The following is an 18,353-nucleotide window of genomic DNA, read 5'->3' on the forward strand; positions in this document are numbered from 1 at the left end:
GGAGGTCACCAATGGCAGGTGGCCTTCTGCAGTCCTGCCCTTCTGCTCTGGTACTGCTCCCTGAGCTGTGATCTTGAAGTAGACACGTGTTGCTGGTAGATATGGCTGCTAGCAAGCCCAGGATAAGGCAGGGTATGGAGAAACTGATTTTGCCCCTCTTTCATTCCCCAGCTGTGGGACTCAGTCGCCTGGGTTTCTTCCCATGCATTCATTGAGTGATTATCTTCAGACTTGTCTGGCCATCAGCTGTTTTGTTCTCATGCTGTCTTGCTGTGTACTCTCTCTTTGTGGGTCTCACCTTCGCTCCTTGCAGCCACAGACATGAAGGGGGAAATGGGGGCATGCTCCTGTAGGCTCAGCCCATCCCTCCAACGTGCTGGTGCTGCTGCTGCCCAAGGTGCAGCTGCCCAAGATATCATCTGTACAGACAGGGATTACTCTTGAGCAAGCCTAAGCATGACTTGAGGGGAAGCTGCTAAAGCAAAAGCAAAGCATCTGGCAGCCATGCCCCAGGAGGTCTTACCTAAGTGCTGCCCCAGCCCACCAGGGAGCATCCCTCTTCCTACCCAGCTGGGTGGGAATAAGGAGTGTCACATGCCCGTGGGAGAGCTGGGCTGTTGCAGGCAGGAACCAAACTGTGCCATGTGCTGTGTCATGGTTGGGATTGCCTCTGTCCTCCATGCATGACTGTTCTGGTTCTATGCCTGTGGCCACCGCTTCCCCAAGCCCCAGACACCTCCATGCAAGGAGAACCTGCTCCCAGCTTGGTGCTGCCTCTGGACGCTCTTTATGCTCCCAGCTGATTTTTACATTAATGATGTCCGGTTGTCCTCCCCAGGGGTCCCTTAGGGTTTTCTCCATTGGGAAGCGGAAATGTGGCTTCCTCCTATTGTGCCACTTCCTGCTGCGGTCCCCAGTGTCACCTCAAGGGACTTGGACTAAGCCTTACAGACATGGGCTACTGGGGGCTACCAGCTGCAGAGGATGCTGGGCAAGGATGAAGGTCTGGGGTCAGGCATTCCTGGTCTCTCCTTAAACTCATGGTGGTCCCATGGGAAGCCATGGCTTGTTGACATGAGCTTGGTGTGAGCCTCTGTGTCTGCCTGTAGTGGGTCATCAGCCTGCCCTTCCCCACCTCCAGGAAGACCCTGGAAGTGCTGAAAGCTGCCTGGTGGCACTGTCCAGGACTTGAAGGTTGTTTCTGCCTGCTTTTGGAAATTTCTGCAGCTGCATTAAGTGTGGCCCTGAGTAAATCCCTCCCTCTGCCCTTGGGAGAAAGGATCTTTTTCTAAATTTCCCACAAATGCAACCTGAACCTGGCCCTGGAAAAAGATGCCTCCTTCTCCAGCCTGACAATCAGCAGGTCAGGGGTGTGGCTTGGAGGGGATGGTCTTTTGCCCTGGGGGCAGTGGCCTGCGTGGGTGCCATTAGGAAAAGCAGCCCCTCAGAAGAGCTCCTAGGAATCATGTCTCTGCAAACAGGCTCCCCAGAGCAGCTTATCTCTTACCCTCTGACGCCTCCTCAGAAATGACGTCCTCCTGCCCTGCCGGGCGCTGTATCTCCTTCTGCACCCTCAAACCGCTGGCAACTGCTCTGATATTTGTGGGACTTTACTTTCCTCTCTCAAGGCTGTGCTGTCTCCACAGTCCTGTGGCCTGAGGTGACCAGGACCAACGGTCTGGGACCAACTTGCCCTTCCGGTAAGCTTCTTGCTTATAATTGCATTATAATGTCCCCTGCAACATCTGATGGGATGCTGAGCAGAAGAACCTACCTCTGCTCCAGGATAGAGGGTCGTGTGGGTGCCTGGAGGGCTTTTTTTCTGGCTGGGGACCAGGTCTGCATGGGCTTGTGTACTCACCACGTGTTGAGGAGAGAGCTGTGTGCATTCATTGTGGGGCTGCCATCTCTAGGGGTCCCTTGTTGATATTTGGTCAGCGATATGTCAGGGCTGGAAACCCACTCAGAAGCTTCAATGGGGAGATGGATATCTACAGCCGTGTGGGACTTGGTGATGAGCAGAAGAATCCCAGCTGCCTGGGGTAGTTTTAGGGCTGGCTGTGGCCCCATCACAGGCTTCTTCCTGGTGGGAAGCCCTTCATGGACAGCTTTGGAGTCCCGTGGGCCCTAAGGACTTTGCCACTGCTCCAGGTTACTTCACCTGGTTGGGGCAAGGGCCCCCAGGGAGCCTCCCAAGGCTCCTTGAACTCTCCAGATAAGGAACTTTGCAGATGGCTGGTATGCGCACTTCAAAACACGGTGCAGGGCTGAGTGCTCCCCACCCGTGCCTCCCTGTGCCACCAGGCAGCCCAGATAACAGCCAGCAGGGAGTGCTGGGAGTGGGGACGGCCTCCGCAGCTCCAGCTGTGTGGGGAATTTGCTGCAAGCCTGAAGGCAGCAAGAGTCCAGAGCTGCCTCTCATTTTGTCCATGAGGGGAGCCAGGTGAAGCAGGTCAGAAATGTTGCCCAGGGACCCTCATTTCTGTGTGATGAGGGTGGTGCACGGGCTGCCTTGCAGGAGGTTTTTCTGCCTTCCAGGGCCTGGCAATGCAGAGAGATTTGTCTGCAGGTAAGAAGGCAAAGGAGGAGGCAGAAACGTCCCCATTCTGCTCACTCACTAAGCTCCCTCCTCAGGACACAGGCACAAGCAGCGCTGGGGGGAACAGATGGTGCAGCAAGCCTGTTTGCAGAGGTGCAAGGCTCAGAAAGGAGAAGAACAACAATACTAGGAAGCCCTGGAAACTGCCAGGAGCAGGAAGTCTGCCATCGTTCATTGGAGGGGTGGGGAGGTCAAAGGAAGAGAGGCCATAGCAGAAAAGTTAAATGAAACTTTTGCCTCTGTTTGCTCCAGAAGAGCCCAAGCAGTTTCTTCCAGCTTCTGGGGAGCTTCTCAGAGCATCTGCAGAGGAAACGTTAGAAAGCAAAGCTAAACAACAACAGGTTGCTAGGGCAAGGTGATCTTCACCAGAAGGAATGGGAGCATGAGCCGGCCAGCTGTCGTGTGTGACTCTCATCATTCATTCACAACTGCCCTGGCCCCTGGGGACTGGGTGGGGGGAAAAATGTGGCGTTCATTTCTCAGGGCTGGAGGGAACTTCAGGGAAAAGCTGATCGGCAAATCTGCTGCATGTCCTGGGTGTCTGTGCAGGAACAGGGTCTGTGGACAGATAGGGAGACTCCTGCTAGGGGCCCCCAAGCTGAGGCAGTGCTTCACAGGGATTCTGGGCTTGTGGCCTCTGTGCTGCTTACCAAAAAACATTCAGCCAGGGCTTTCAGCCCAGTTTTTAAGGAGACTGGCTGGTCAAGAGGGAAGGTCCTCACATGGCTCCATAACTGGCATGAAAACAGGAAGGAGGGTGTAGGAGTCAGTGGTCAGTTTTTTTTTTTTTTTTTGGTGTGAAGAGATCACTGTGTTGGGTTCCCATGTTTTTTTAGTATGTTTGTGAGTGACCTGGAAAAGGGAATGAGCAATGGGATAACAGGACTTGCCAAAGTGATTAGATTACTCAGGTTCATGGGGATAAGTGCCAGCTAGGAAGACTACAGAAGACCATTACAACATCAGGCAGTAGGCAGATGAAATTCAGTTTAGATGAATACAAAGTGATAGACAAGGAGATGGGGAGAAGCCCAAATCGCAAACAAGATTACAGAATTGGCTGAGTACTTGCAGAGAGGCCTGGCACTGTTTCTGATGGCTTGGTGTGCATAAACCCACATAGAATTATCTGTGTGAGGGACAAAGCAGGAAGGCCTTGCTCTGCTCTTCAGATTAGGATCCTATTCTCATCTAGTCCCCTGCATGACCCCAGCCCCCATGTCTCTGGAAGGGTTGAGGGGAGCCAGGGAAGGCTGGGAGGAAAGCAACAAGAAGGAGTGAAGGCGTGGGGCTGTGTCCAGATGACTCAGTGAGTCAGAATGTCTCTTTGGAAAACGTGCTGTAGGGTGGATACAATCCAGGCCTGTAAAGCTGGAGATGGCATGGGGAAGCCACTCCAATGTTCATCTACTCTTTGACAGTGAGGGAGCCCTGACTGAAGCCCTGCATAGGGAGAGATGCTGTCCTTGCTCAGAGGCTCCCAAATTAGAAGGGGAGGCAGGGACTTCACAGAAGTGAAACCCGCCATGGGCTGCAAAACGCATGGATGGCATGTCCCTCCCAGCTCAGAGACTGGGTGAGCAGCTGAGGAGTTAACCTATGCCTGTGCCATGCTTACCCAAGATTTTCAGCAAGACTGGCCTCTGATTTGTCCCAGGGTACCTGCCCTTATTTAGGGAGGATGTGCATTTGTCCCAGCTGAGTGGCACTCATATGTCTTATGAAATAGAAGTACATATCCTTGCAGCTGGTGGCTGAAGTGGGGGGTGGGCAAAATGCTCTCCAGAAGGCTGGCTCCCTGGACCTCAACACAAGGCAGGAGGAGGACCCACAAGTGGCATGGTTAGAGCTCCGGCATGCACACAAAATGTCATGAAATGGGTGGTCTCAGAGTGTTTCCAATCCTCCAGCTGAGTCACGGCCACCAGGACTTCATGTGACTTGCACAACTGTACCAGGCTTGTTCCCTGCCCCCAGGTAAACCTCTAAGGGCTGTTCTGCTAGCAGGGCTCTGTTGTCACCCTGGGTGACAAGTGGATGTAGAGGTGGGGTGAAGCCTGATGAACCTGGCTGTGCCCAATCTTGGCTGTGCTCAGAGGAAGTGCTGACCTTATCCCTGCAAACTGGTCTCCTACAAGAAGTAGCAGGAGTACATGGGGTGCTCACTTTTGGGCCTGACAGCAGCCCCTTACCTAAGGACTGCAAGGACAGTGCTATGCTTGGTGTGGTGTAAAAGGCTTTTCTTTAAAGAGCTGCTGTTTCTGTGTATAAACCTATAATGTGCCTACCTGGCACTGTGAAATCTCTTGAGTGGAAAGCCACGCATGTGCTGTGCTCACCTTCAGTGAAGGCAACAGAAGTAGGAGAAAAGGTGATGTGTGGGAAGCAAGAGGTAGGGAAAGCTCCGCAGCCCAGTGGCAAGTGGTTGCCTGCAGGCATGGCTGTCCTGCATTGCAAGTTTTTCTGCAGAGGTTAGGCAATTTTGGTATACATCTGGCTCTGAGGTGGGCTCCCAGGGTTTGGCTGGCAATTTGACTGCCTGTGTCCCAATACCCCAGCTATCCACTTAATGTCTGCCAACGCCTTTGTGTGGTGTGAATGGACAATTAAAATTGTGCCATCTCTTGTTTGTTCCTGCTCAGAGGTGCTAGTTTGTGGCTTGTTAAGCCCACTCTGTGTTATCGTGCTCCTTCCACTTACTTATTGCCTTCAAGGGGATACAAAACTTCTATACTGCCACAGACAAAATGGATGTTCTTACACCAAGGCTCTGTATCCCTCCTCATTTTCCCTGCCCCAGTGCTGTATGGCCGCTGAGCTGGTAGCCAGGCTAAACATCAGGAGACTCCTCCAGGAGATGGTTAGATCTATGCTGTGCCAGCCTGATGCTTTGAGGCTGACCTCTGTCTGCCAGTGCCTTATGGGTCTTGTCAGGTGGGAGCAGTGTTGCTGCCTGTTGCCGGTGTTGGTTTGCGTGACCTTTTCTGTTTATTGTAGGGTTGTCTGTAAGAGCTGGCAGCTGGATGTGTTTGCTACCATAATGAATGCTGACCTCTGCACCCCTTGGCAGGCACTGGCACTTTGTGGAAAAAATTAGGAGGCACTTAGTGAAGTGAGGCAGAAAACAAACAATGCAGTCAGAAGGCTGTGGTCAGGCAGCCAGGCAGCACCTGCTGAGGAGGTCAGCCTCCTGACACAGAAATGTGGGCACTGTCCAGATGGAAGCAGGAGGTGGCCAGGAAAGCAGCATGGTGAAGCAGCACACAGTGCTCTTCACCAGCACACTCCAGTCTCTGATCCTTCCACCTCCTTCCTGCTGGCCCTGGCTTCTGCCACCTCCTCCATGACACTTTTCCCTTACTCCCTTTCCTGGGTGCCTGGGCAGTGAGACCTGGGCTGTGTGCCAGCTGTGGTACCTGACACCTTCTCCTCTGCAGATGCCACTGTACCCACATGGCCCCAGCCCCCGTGACTTGAGCTGGGGCCTGACGTTCACCCCCAAGACCAGGGGAGTGCAGGAAAGGGGAACTGTGTTACTATAATATACACTGAACTCCGGGCTTTCTGTGGCTCCCCACTCCCCAGGTATGTCTGTGGGGTCAGTTCTTGCCCTGGTTTCTTGGGACATGCATGTCACCTGCTAGGAGGTTGGGACAGGCAAGGAGCTTGGCTGGGCAAGGGGCAGTATGTTGCTAGTTTGCTGGGGACCTGTGTGGGAGGCTGGGGTCCTTAGTACTTAGATGTGGGGTAAGATCTGTTTGCTTGAGGACAAGCAGTGCCTTAGAGGGGTTTCTGTGTGTGCGGTGGTGGCAGTAACGCTTGTATATCCTATTGCTAATCCATTGCCAGGGCTCAGGGCGTTTCCTGCCTGCAGCGGCACTGGCAGGCTGCGAGGAGGAGATTTTGGGATGCATTTTTGGGAAGCTCGAGTGTCTCACAAGGGTAAGGCAGGGGCTCTCATACCCTCTGCACTGGAAGACAGGGGAGAAGCACTGCACGCGGCTTCAGAGTCACGGGGCGGCCCCTGCCAGGTCAATGGGGCTCCTGGTCCCATGTGGGCATACCTGTGGTTCTGCTCTGGCTTCCCCAAGCAGCCGAGGGGCTTGCCAAATCCCCCTCCACATTCCACCGGCTATGTGTCGGTTCCATTTTAGCTATAGGCTTGCCACTCCCGCCGCCCCCCCGCCCCACGCTTCTGGAGGACCACACCGAGGAAAGGAGGCGACAGGTGCCCAGGACTTGCGACGAGGGGCGGGCTCCGCCGCCTTTAACGCACGGCGGGGCTGGGGGGGAACTACAGCTCCCAGCATGCTGCTCCAGGCCTGCCTCCGCCCACGCTGCGGCGCCAGGCTGCGGGCCGGGATGCTGTAGCTGGCGGCCGCGGCGCGGGTAGCTGAGGGGCATGCCCCGGGGGGGCCAGGGGCCCAGCGCCGGAAGCCTCGCTGCAGATGAAGCCCTGGGAGAGGCGCCGCAGCACCCGATGGTGCACCTTTCGGACTGGAAAAGGACAAGGCAGGCTCTCGGTGTCTCCGGGGCCGCTAATCCCGCTATGCCCCAGGAACAGCAGGGGGAAGCTGGGGAGGGAAGGGCCCTTCGGACTGTCTGCGGGCGCGGGGGCTGGGCAGGTGGTGATGGGGCAAAGGGAGCGGTGGGCTCTGGGGAGCAGGCTGCAGTGTCGGAGGCGCCCTGGGTTTCCAAGGTGACCCGGGGAAAGGGGAATTGTCAGTGGAGTGTTTGCGCGATTCCGGCCGGAGGGACTGCTGTGACGACGTACCCCGGGCGCTGGAGGGGGGCGGGGTGCTGCATGTATGTGACGGGAAGCTCGCAGCCCCTGGGTTGGGGGCGGAGATCTGCAGACTCAAAAATCCTCTAAGAGCTCGCTGCGGAGTAGCAGGGCAGCCGGTGCTGAGCAGCCTGGGCATCTCCGGAAAGCTGTTGCCGTTTCGGAGGGAACGCTTGGTATCCCTCGGCCAGCAAAATAAGGCCACGTGCCACGGCTGAGGCACTCGGCGCCACAGGTTTCCAAAGCTGCTGCACTACGCTCATGCAATTTGCTGGTTCTGTTTGGCTCGCAGTACTGTGGAATGGTTACCTGGCAGCATGGCCAAGGGGTTAAAACCAGCACTGCCTCTGCCTGGCTCGAGTTCCCTCACTTCCTCATAAAATCCTCTGTTTGCTTTCCAGACGGAGATCAGCCACGAAACTTGCTGGGACCGGCGCTGACTCTTGCCACACAAAATGACAGCAAGAGACGGGCCCCAAGATAGGTAACACTGGGCTCTGGTGTAGGTGTGGGGGCACATCCAGCTTATCAAGAGGAGAGGGGTATCCAGCCTCTGTGGGACTCCCTCTCCTGCATGCTCACTGGGGTGCTGAGCAGTAACATCCCTGAGATACTCTCTCGTTCAGCTTTTCCATGGAAAACAGGCTGTAACGTGTCCCTGGCACTGGGACATGCCTGATGAACATGACTCCCTCCCAGCTTTGGCAATAGCTGTGACACAGTGAGGAGTACCCAGTCTCCCCCTGCTTTTCAACCCTCTCAGGGAAGGCGTCTTATAGCCCCTCTGTGGTTCCACATCTCCTCTGGCAGCCCAGGCTATCAGGGACTGTGGGGCAGGGACAGGGCAATAAATTTTATCCTCTCTCCTCTGTCTGATGATTCCTGTTGTGGGGTGTGAGACAGTCAGAAGTGATGTCAGCTTACCGCCCCGCCCTGTGTCCTGCTCTAAACCATTCTGTTCCCTCTGCAGGTACAAGGCTGTCTGGCTGATCTTCTTCATCCTTGGCTTGGGAACACTGCTGCCATGGAATTTCTTCATGACTGCCAGGGAGGTGAGGACTTCCCTCCTGCTGCAGCCCATAATACTAATTGTCATCTGTCATGTCTAGGGACCATGGTGTAGGTGTCGCAGCACAGTACAGCATATAGCTCCTGTGTTTGCACCCATGAGACAAATGTGTGGGTGACCTTGGTGGGATGAGTGGTGCTGAGGTGGTAGGACAGATGGGCATGGGTCTGGAGCAGGGACAGAGGTGACCTGAGTGTGCTGGGAGGAGGCCTCACAGCACATTGGCTCCACCAGGCTTCTTCCCTCACAGTATTTCATTGGCCGCCTTGCGGACCCAGAGATGAGCCACCCCTGGAACCTGACTGGTGAGGCTACCTTTTCCCCCTCCTACCTGCAGTCCATGTTTGACAACTTCATGACTCTCTGCGCCATGGTGCCCCTCCTCGTCTTCACCTGCCTCAACTCTTTCATCCACCAGCGGTGAGCCTTGCCTTGTCCTTGCCCCTGCCAGCCCCTACAGGGCCACACAGCCTTGGCACATCCTCTTGTCCCAGCAGTAAGCCAAGCCACAGCCAATTCAGCAAAGTGAAAAGCAAAAAGACCTGTCTCTTGTGCTGGGGTTTGCCTGGGATTCCTGTGAGAGCTTGGATGCAGCCTCATAGGCTTTTAGGGGTGGGATGTCCTCACTGAAACCCTCTCTTGCAGGATTCCCCAGCAGATCCGCATATCAGGCAGCCTGGTGGCCATTGGGCTGGTGTTTTTAGTCACTGCCATTATGGTGAAGGTTCCCATGGAGCCTCTTCCCTTCTTCGTCTTCACCATGATCAGCATCGTCTTCATCAACTGTGAGTGAGGCAGCACGGGGGAAAGAAAGGGGCACAGCCCCATGTCTCAGAACAATCTCTCTGGGAGAAAAGCATGAACCTCACTGTGGGAGAGCCAAGGAGGAGGGAGACCTGCCTTGCCTCACAGTGCAAGGGGCCTAGGCTCCTCACAGAGGTGCAGTCCATTCTTGCCTTTGGTTCCTCATTTCTGCTCCTCTTTCCCCTTCACAGCCTTTGGTGCCATCCTTCAGGGCAGCCTCTTTGGGCTGGCAGGACTCCTGCCTGCCAGCTACACAGCTCCCATCATGAGTGGGCAGGGCTTGGCAGGCACCTTTGCTGCTTTGGCAATGATCTTCAGTATTGCGAGTGAGTAATCCCTGCCTGCAGGTGACAGGGCCTTCCCAGAGCACTGCTGTCAACCAGATCTGCTGGGGTCATGCTGGAGTGTTGGGAGGGAGATGACAGCAGGGCCTTATTCCTCTCAGCCTTCGTCATCTTCTGTCTTTCCCCACCATCTTCTCCCTTCCTCTGCTCCCAGTTGGTGCCCAGAAACCTGAGAGCTTCATTGGTTACTTCACCACAGCCTGTGTGGCAATTGTGCTGGCAGTCTTCTCCTACATCCTTCTGCCTCGTATGGTGAGATGTCATTGTCCTGGTGGGGAATGGTGTGGGGACATGGGACCTTTGCACATCTACAAGGACTGTGGCCCACTAGCATCCCAGCCTTGCCTCCTACCAGCATCTGTGTCCCAGACCAGGGCACGCTCCTAAAGTAGCTCTCTGGGATACTTTTGCTTCAAACAGTATCCTTGGGGTACTGTGGAAATGAACCTCTGGGTGAGCAGGAAAGCATCAGTATTGGTCATAAGTGGAAAGAATACTTTGCCTATATTGCATTTGCCCCTATCTGCTATTACCACACAGCCCCTGGCAGCTCACAGCCCTTCTTTCCTCACACATGTGGCTGCCTCTGTGCAGGATTTCTTCCGATACTACTCCATGAAGGACAAGACAGAGTACCGTGTGTACAATGCAGAGCTGGAGACCAAGAGAGACTTGATTAAGAAAGGTATGGGAAGAGCTGAGAGGAGGAGAAGAGCTGATTTAGGTCACAGTTTTCTGGGATCTGCTATGCCCTGTTTGTGTGTCTCCCTGCAGATGAGTCCAATGGGATGGAGCAGAATAACTCAAAGATCATCCCTATCCACAACCCGGATGAGAAGCCCTCAGTCATTGCTATTTTCAAGAAGGTCTGAGTTGCCAGCAACCCCTGCCCTGCCCCTCATATGAGGGGATGGACACAGGTGCAGGGAAGCATGGGGAGAGACCAGCCTTGCACTGGTCTCTTGCCCTGTGTTTGGTACCATTTCCCTTCTTTCATCTGTCTAGCTCTGGGTCATGGCTGTGTCTGTCTGCTTCGTCTTCACTGTCACCATCGGCGTCTTTCCTTCTGTCACAGCTAATGTGTCCACTGTCCTTGGAGATGGAAACAAATGGGGTAAGTGTGGCCAGGGATTTGGTAGAGTAGGAGGAAACTGGAACCAAGGTTAATAGGAGAAAAGAAAGTGGGGTTTCAAGGAGCCAGGTGCCCACCAAAGCCACTCTTATCACTGCCCTCCTTAGATGGACAGGGAAGAGAAAATAAAAGGCTCATGAGTTAGATAAGGACAGGGATCTTATTCAGAAATTACCATCACAGGCAAACCAGACTCAGCTTGGGGAAATAAGTTTATTACTGATCATATTAGAGCAGATAAATGAGAAATAAATCCTAAAAACACTTCCCCCAACTCCTCTCTTCTTCCTGCACTTAACTTTAGCCCTCATTTCTCTACCTTATCCCCCACATAGGGTGGATGGGATGGATGTCCTCCACAAATTTCTCCAACCTCAGTCCTGTCCACAGGCTGCAGTTCTTCGTGAATTGCTCCAGTGTGGGTCCCTTTTATGGGGTGAAGCCCTTCAGGAACAGAGTGCTCCAGCCTGGGTCCCCCACCATCCTACCAGCAAACTTGCTCCAGCACAGGCTCCTGTCTCCAGGGGTCTAAAAGTCCTATCAGGAGTCTGCTCCAGTGTGGGCTTCCCATGGGGTTACAGCCTTCTTCAGGCATCCACCTGTTCTGGTGTGGGTTTCTCCATAAGCTGCAGGTGGATATCTGCTCCAGTGTTAACCTACATGTGCTGCAAGGTACAGCCTGCCTCACCATGGTTTTCATCACATGATGCAGGGGAATCTCTGTTCCAGTGCCTGGAGCACCTAACCCCCCCCCCCCCCCCCCCCCAACCTTGTTCTTTACTGACATTGGTGTCTGGAGAGTTGTTTCTCTGAAATACTCTCACTCCTCCTTCTGGCTGCAATTGCACAGTTTGGGGAGTTTTTACCTCCTTTGTAAATATGTTATCACAGGGGCACTACTGCTGTCACTGCCTGGCTTGGCTGTTGCCAGCAGTGGGTCTGTCTTGGGGCCAGCTGGCACTGGCTCCACCACACATAGGGGAAGCTCCTAGCAGCTTCTCACCTACCCCTGTAGGCCCCCACTACCAAAACCTTGCCACACAAATCCTAATACATGATGCCTGAGGGGAGGAGGAAATGACTGTACCTGATGGTTTGGATGTGGACACTGGCCTGGCTGGGAAACTTTTTCAGCCCTTAGTGGGAAACCAGGAGGACCTAGATCTGAAAGATGGTCTCTGTGCAGGAGGGCCTGCAGTTGGCAGGAGGGCCTGGGGCACCCTGGGCTCATGAGTGACCTATGCTTTCTGCAGGTCTCTACTTCATCCCTGTCTCCTGCTTTCTGCTTTTTAATGTCTTTGACTGGACAGGACGAAGTCTTACTGCCCTCTTCACATGGGTAAGTGTGGGGCAGGGAGCAAATGCCCAGGCAATCTCCATTCTCAGGCCCTTGGCCATGGCTCCCACTCAGGCTGCCATCCATGGCTTGGAGCAGGAAGGAGGTGCAGAGCTGACTTCTGCCCTGGTTTTATGTCCTAAGTAGGGATTTATGTGTCAGAGCTGAGAACCACAATGTTGTCCTGTCCTCCTCCTCCCCTTTTTTCAGCATGGCTTGGATGAGGCTGCGTCCTTCATTTAAAGCCTCTTTGTAACCAAATCGTCACTGCAGCTGTGCAAACAGCAAGGCAGGATGGCAGCAGAGGAAGACAGGGCAGCCCAAAATAAAACCTCTGGCCTTTGCACAGGACAGAGTTGCTTTAAAGAGCATTGTGCTGGGAGCAGGGCAGAGCCATGCCATATGGGTTGCAGAGTTGTTCCCTTGCTCTCATCTCCCCTCCCTCGTTCATAACTATGGGGGCTGAGTGATGGGAGCTGTGATGAGGGTGGCCAAGGAAGGCAGCTGCCCTGTCTGTGTCTCTTCCTGCGCCTTCACCCACCCCCCAAGCATTGTTTCCCCCTGTATTGTGCAGGCTGTTTGTTTAGAGAAGCTCCTTAGCACCATGGGCTCTGTCTGGGCCCAGCTTCCCCACGGCCTGGAGCTGCTTCTCCCCTGGCCGTCACTGCTGGCTGCCCTTAGCTTGGCTGTGAGCCATGTTGCCTGGTGTCCAGGCCACAACCTTGATGGTGGGATGACCCAGCAGGAGATGTTTCCAAAACAAGGCTGTGTGGAAAGTCTGACTGCCTGTGGTTTGAGTCTCATTTCTCTGGTTGGGGCCCCACTCACTTCTTTTATCCTCTTCAAGCAGGAGAGGCTGCTGCTCTTGCCAGTTTGCCCATTGATACAGCAGCTGGCCTAACCTCAGCTTCCCCCTGTGCTCATGAAGTGTCCTGTGGCTTTGCCAGCCTGGCAGTTCCCAAGGCAGCTGTGAGTCTCTCCTGACACCAGATTAGTGAGACCTGTCATCTGCAATGCTGGCAGCTCACCAAGGGGACCCCAGACAGAGCCAGGCACATATTGTATGAAGGGCTGCCTAAGTCTCAGCTGCAGGGGCAACACAGGGGTACAGTGCCTCCTTCTTTGTCCTAGCCTCATGGGCCCAGGATCCAAGGAGACTGTAACTCAGTCTGTGCCATTCCCACCAGGGTCTGAAATAGCCCCAGCATAATCACTTTCCCAGATTTCTGGATCTTGCCCCCCTTGGCTGGGGGATGGCGTAGGAGGCTGAAGAGCTGGTTGAAGCCCAGTTTGCGGGTTCTGAGGTGCCAGAGAGGATTTACCTCAGCCAGCTTTGTCCTGCGTGGTTCACTGTGGGAGGAGATTGCATGAGCATGCACAAGCCTCTCCTGCCTGCCTGTTATTTCCAGCAAGGGCTTATCAGTCACTCACAAACTCGGCTCAGTATTTTGGCTGTAGTGCTGCTGTTTTCCAAATCAGCTGGGATGTGACATTCAGACCTAGTAGGCCCTCTTTACCACAGCAGGTGGTGATGCTGAGGTTTGTTGCAACAGAAGGTCTTTCAGCAGCTTTGCTGTCTCTGCAGCTCCTCCACAACCCTGGCACAGCAGGGACAGCCTCTGTACAGCCCCTGCCAGCAGGCCATGGAGTGGGGAATGTCCACTTCTCAGCTGCTCAGGGGCCTGTGTTTTTCTTTCAGCCCGGGAAGGACAGCTGCCTCCTGCCAGTGTTGGTGGCCCTCCGTATCATCTTTATCCCTCTTTTCATGCTGTGCAACGTGCATCCCCGGTACTACCTGCCTGTTGTATTCTCTCATGATGCCTGGTACATCATCTTCATGATCTTCTTCTCGATCTCCAATGGCTACCTGGCCAGCCTTTGCATGTGCTTCGGGCCCAAGTGAGTAAGAGCTGGGAACAGGGGAGGGGTTGGTTATGCCTCCAGATGCCAGACTCAGCATGACTCCTGGAGCCTGGCTCTGCCCAGGTCTGGCATCTGGAGAAGGGGATGCAGAGCAAAATTGCCATACTACCTCAGGAAAGACAACTCCAGTGTCCCATCTGCTGCCTTGTGCCTCTATGTCCTAGAGATGGAGGAACCTGTTTTTTGGGCTCTCTATTTCCCCTGTCTGCTGCACTGGGGAAAGGGCTGGACACAGCAGGGATCTGGAGGGGAGCACAGCATGGCAGCCTTGACCAATGCAGCAGCTGCAGTGCATGGGGGCAAGAGTCTGGGAGGGGTGTCTCTGGTGCAGAACACAGCAGCTTGCCTGATGCACTTTTTCTTTCTTTATAAGCCCATAATGCAGAGGCAGGGTCTTGGAGTCAAGGTGAATTTGCTGTTGCTGTTCCTCTGCTGTGGACGAGCACAACTTATGGCTCCTCTGTGGCCTTCTTGCTTCTCTCCATTGAACTCATGCCCAAGGACAGTTCTGATACCTGTTTCTCCCCTAGGAAAGTGCTTGCCCATGAAGCAGAGACAGCTGGAGCTGTCATGGCCTTTTTCCTGTCACTGGGCTTGGCCCTAGGAGCTGCCATCTCCTTTCTGTTCCGAATTCTCATCTAGCAGAGGCACCTGGAGGGTGCAGGGACACTGAGAGACGGCTCCGCATCCTCTGAGGCCCTGGACACCTCTGCATTGTGGGGAGATAACACCTCACACCTGCCCCTGCAAAATCACACTGCCATGGCAGATGTTACACGCAGGGACGGTTCCACTCCTGCAGGGCTGGCCTGGCTTCTGCCATGCTCAGCTGTGTGATGCCTTCAGGCCTACGTGCCTTCTGCTACCCCATGTTCTGTGTGTGTGAGACCCCTGGGATCTCACAGAGCTCAAACTGACTCCCGTTCTGCATTATTTTCCCAGCTCAAGGCCAAAAGCCATTCTCAGCCTTCTCTCTAACAAAGGTGAAGGCTGGTATCCAGTGTTACTCCCTCTTACCCTTGCCCCCAAGCCACCCAGACACTTGCACTGCTCTCCTTCCAGGGGTCCTGGAACCATCCACACCACTTCTGCTGGTGAAACTTGCAAACAGTGGAGACTCCAGCCAAACCTCATCATCCCCACTCTGCTAGTTGCACAGCATCCCAAAGACATAGATATCCAAGTCCTAACCAACACCAGGGCTAGGTTGAGGTCTTGACACACCACCTTGTCCCCCTCTTCTTGCTGTGGTTCCTGATTTGTCTGCGTGTGATTTTTCTAGTTTTATTTCTGCCTCCTACTTGTGTGGCAGGAGGTCCAATCGTGTGCACTGTTCCTATGAGGGGCAGCGTCTCCCTTCCCCCCTAGGCTGCCTTCCCTGCTTCCCTATGTTGTAGGGGAAGGCCTGACCTCTTCCTTGGCTTTTCCATCCCTCATCTGTGTAAATGTGTCTGTACAGTTGCTGTTTTCTATAAAAAGACTGAAATGCCCCTTTGGGTACTTGTCCCCATCACCACAGGAGGGAGTGCTGTGGAGGGGCAAGGGCTGAAGAAAGTGGGCCCTGTCATTTCCTGGGTGTTGCCAGGGTGCCCCGTAGCCAGCATTAGGCAGTAAAGCAGGGTGAGCAGCTCATATAGGGATAGGTCCAGCAACTTTTTTTCTGCGGACACAGGACCAGCATGGGAAGGGGCTCTCTCTTTGGGGGTGCGCTAAAGAACCACTGGCCTCTGATACGGAGGAGCTGGACCGCGCACGGTGGGGTGCAGTGACCTGCAGCACCTGGGCCTGGCTCCTTTCCTTGTGCCTGGAACAGCTGGAGCGCCACCTCTCGGTCCTGAGGGCAACTACACCGCCGTTCCAGCAGGCCTCCACCCCTCTGCCACACACCGTCCACAGCCATCATCTCGGCACTCCCAGGTACCCACAGCCAAAAGCTGTGGGGCTTGGGTTCCCGTAGCCCACTCTCAGATTCCTTTGCCGGTCAGGTCAGTGTGCCCAGCAGGAGCACATAAGGTTTAGCTTACTGCCCTAAGGCACTACAAAGAGCATACCCAAACACTGGCTTCCAGTGGAGAAAATGGGTCTGCTTTGCTCTGGGACCCTGACATCTCTACAGCTTGTCAGCTCCATCCTGGACCCTTCTCGTCCGCAGGGCCACTGGTTACAAGCGCCTCACACCGGTGTAGCTGCGTGGCTCTTGGCCTCAGGAGAAGCGGAGGGTGAAGCTGGGACAGCCTCCGGGGCTGCACGGCTCTCGGCTTCCTGCCCGGAGCTTTGGGCCAGAGGGTGCCGGGGCAGTTGCGAGGCCTTGGTACGGCTCTGCACTCACCGCTGTGCTCCTCCGCTGCCGGCCTCGAGAAATAGTTCTCTGACTGGGCTGAGGGCTACGCGCCTGCATCCCTTACACGGCAATGCTGCGAGGCCGCGCACGGTGTTCTGGCGCTGCACTCTGGGTGGGAAGAGGCAGCGGGGCAGGCCCGTAGAGGCTTCAGGCAAGACAGAGGGTGGATGGGCTGGACCAGGCCCATGGGAAGAGGTGTTCATGATGGTGGTGGGAGCAGGAAGGCGGTGCGAGGGCGATGCTGCTGTGGTAACAGGGCCGTTTAAGGCGGAAGGATATGGGGCGGTAGCGGGCATAGATCTACCCCCGGTTCCTGACGCTGCACATGGTGAGGTTGCTGCGCAGGTCTGCTGGCTGGGGTCGCCCGGCTCGTGTCGCTCGTCAGCAACACCTGCTACTCCAGCAAGGACATCGAACAGGAGCTCATCTCCAACGCCTCGGAAGTGAGCCTGGCCCACTGGGGTAGTCACCTTCCTCTGCCAGGGGGGAACATGATGGCCCACGCAGGGCCTTCGGAGGCATGGTGTCCCACGGGGGATACCCGAGTGCCTGGGTGGCCTGCGAGGCTTGTGCTGGGGAAGGGAAAGTGGCAGTTGAAGACGGAGGCTGCAGTGAGCATCAGCCTCTTCCTTAGGCACTAGATAAAAGCCCATACGAGAGACTGACCTCAAGAGTGACATAGTCCCCAACACCCAGGCCCGCATGCGCGCCCTGGTGGACACAGGCATTAGGGGTCACAAAAGCAGACTATGACCAACGCAGGCGCTCTTGCCAAGTCTGGGACCAAAGCCTTCACTGGAGCGCAGCAGGTGGGCTGCCTTTGGCTGCATGAGGTCCATAGAGCATGGGCCACGTCCCACAGGATTTCACTGGCTGTAACCCTGCCCTGCTGCCTTTTTTTGCCATGGGAGCTGTTGGCCTACTCAGGTGTGCTTCCCCACCTCTCCAGCAGCAGGGAGGAAGTGAGGGTAGGGCTGGCTTCCTGTTGGCACTTGGCGCTTTTTCCTTGCATGTTGACACGATTCTTTGCTGCTATGAATCCATTGCAGACCTTTCCTGTCTTCTTGGTCTGTCAATGCCTTTCTGCTTTCACATGCTGGGACCCCCACAGCTTGTGGTAGTGCGCTCAGTACAAAGCTAGCTGGTATGGGTGCACAGCAGTGTCTTAGCACTTTTCTTAATCTAATGAAACTCAGAGCTCTTACCCTGAGTCCTGTTTTAATTTCACCTACTCAGACTTTGTCTGGGCTGTTATGGACTCAGAAGGCCTGTCTCTGAACATCTCTCATGAGATGCTCCAGCAGAGCAAGATTTCTGGTTTATGCTGTTTTTTTTTTTTTTCCTCATGTATTTCACTGTGTTTCTTCTGCAAATAAGGCTAAGATAAGATAATCATGCATTTTCTTTTTAGATTAATTAGATTATTGGCTAAGGTAATTATGCATTGTGCTTATGATATCTCATGTTATATTAAACTTTCTCTCAGCCCTGAGTTTTGTGTGTCACTCTTCTGTGTTTTGTTCCACAGTAACTAAAGTATCAAAGAATGGGATTTCAATGGGAGGGTCCATTGTGTTTTATGTCTACCATACGAAGGAAAGGTACTTAAAGTGTGTCCATCAGGCTGCTCGTCTCTCCCGTCATGACTGGTTTTCAAAGCCCTGCGTTAGGTGATCTCTGTCCCTGCTCTGCCTAGGCACCACGTACTGGCTAGGAGAAACACGTGACTTGCTATGCAGGTAAGGCTAATTTCCAGTGGCAGTAGCTCCCCATCTAGAGTGCTGTGTGCCCCACAGACTAACAAATCTTTGCCATCTGAACATGTCATCTGGGCAAGCTGTGCCAGGACCTGAGCCGGTGCTGCTGCTGGATGGGCCAATCAGAGCGTCTCTGGGGGCAGGAGCTGTGGAAGCCTGTTCCCTTACAGCGCAGTGCTGGGGGCAGAGTGACAGCTCAGGACTGGAGTTGAGCTATCCCTTTTCAGCTCTTGGGCCAAAAGGCTCTGCGCTTTAGGCTTCTCCC

General features: G+C 54.6%; 1 protein-coding gene across 2 annotated transcripts in view; it reads left to right on the forward strand.

Annotated features, from left to right (window-relative positions):
- SLC29A1 (solute carrier family 29 member 1 (Augustine blood group)) overlaps positions 1–16,224 on the forward strand; it is a 35,154-nt gene extending 18,930 nt beyond the window's left edge. The window contains exons 1-13 of one of the 2 annotated variants that reach the window (XM_054394159.1): positions 1,585–1,700; positions 7,784–7,866; positions 8,353–8,434; positions 8,702–8,871; positions 9,097–9,236; positions 9,447–9,581; positions 9,754–9,851; positions 10,194–10,284; positions 10,374–10,465; positions 10,605–10,713; positions 11,985–12,070; positions 13,767–13,966; positions 14,521–16,224. In XM_054394159.1, the coding sequence (XP_054250134.1) occupies positions 7,838–7,866; positions 8,353–8,434; positions 8,702–8,871; positions 9,097–9,236; positions 9,447–9,581; positions 9,754–9,851; positions 10,194–10,284; positions 10,374–10,465; positions 10,605–10,713; positions 11,985–12,070; positions 13,767–13,966; positions 14,521–14,632 (1,344 nt within the window). In that variant the 5' untranslated portion in view covers positions 1,585–1,700; positions 7,784–7,837 and the 3' untranslated portion in view covers positions 14,633–16,224. Of the gene's footprint in view, positions 1–1,584; positions 1,701–7,783; positions 7,867–8,352; positions 8,435–8,701; positions 8,872–9,096; positions 9,237–9,446; positions 9,582–9,753; positions 9,852–10,193; positions 10,285–10,373; positions 10,466–10,604; positions 10,714–11,984; positions 12,071–13,766; positions 13,967–14,520 lie in introns of those variants that run through there. The other variant, XM_054394166.1, reaches the window with a different exon arrangement.
- Positions 16,225–18,353: the final 2,129 nt, after the last annotated feature.

The sequence above is a fragment of the Indicator indicator genome, chromosome 2 (genome assembly GCF_027791375.1).
Source record: "Indicator indicator isolate 239-I01 chromosome 2, UM_Iind_1.1, whole genome shotgun sequence".
NCBI lineage: Eukaryota > Metazoa > Chordata > Aves > Piciformes > Indicatoridae > Indicator > Indicator indicator.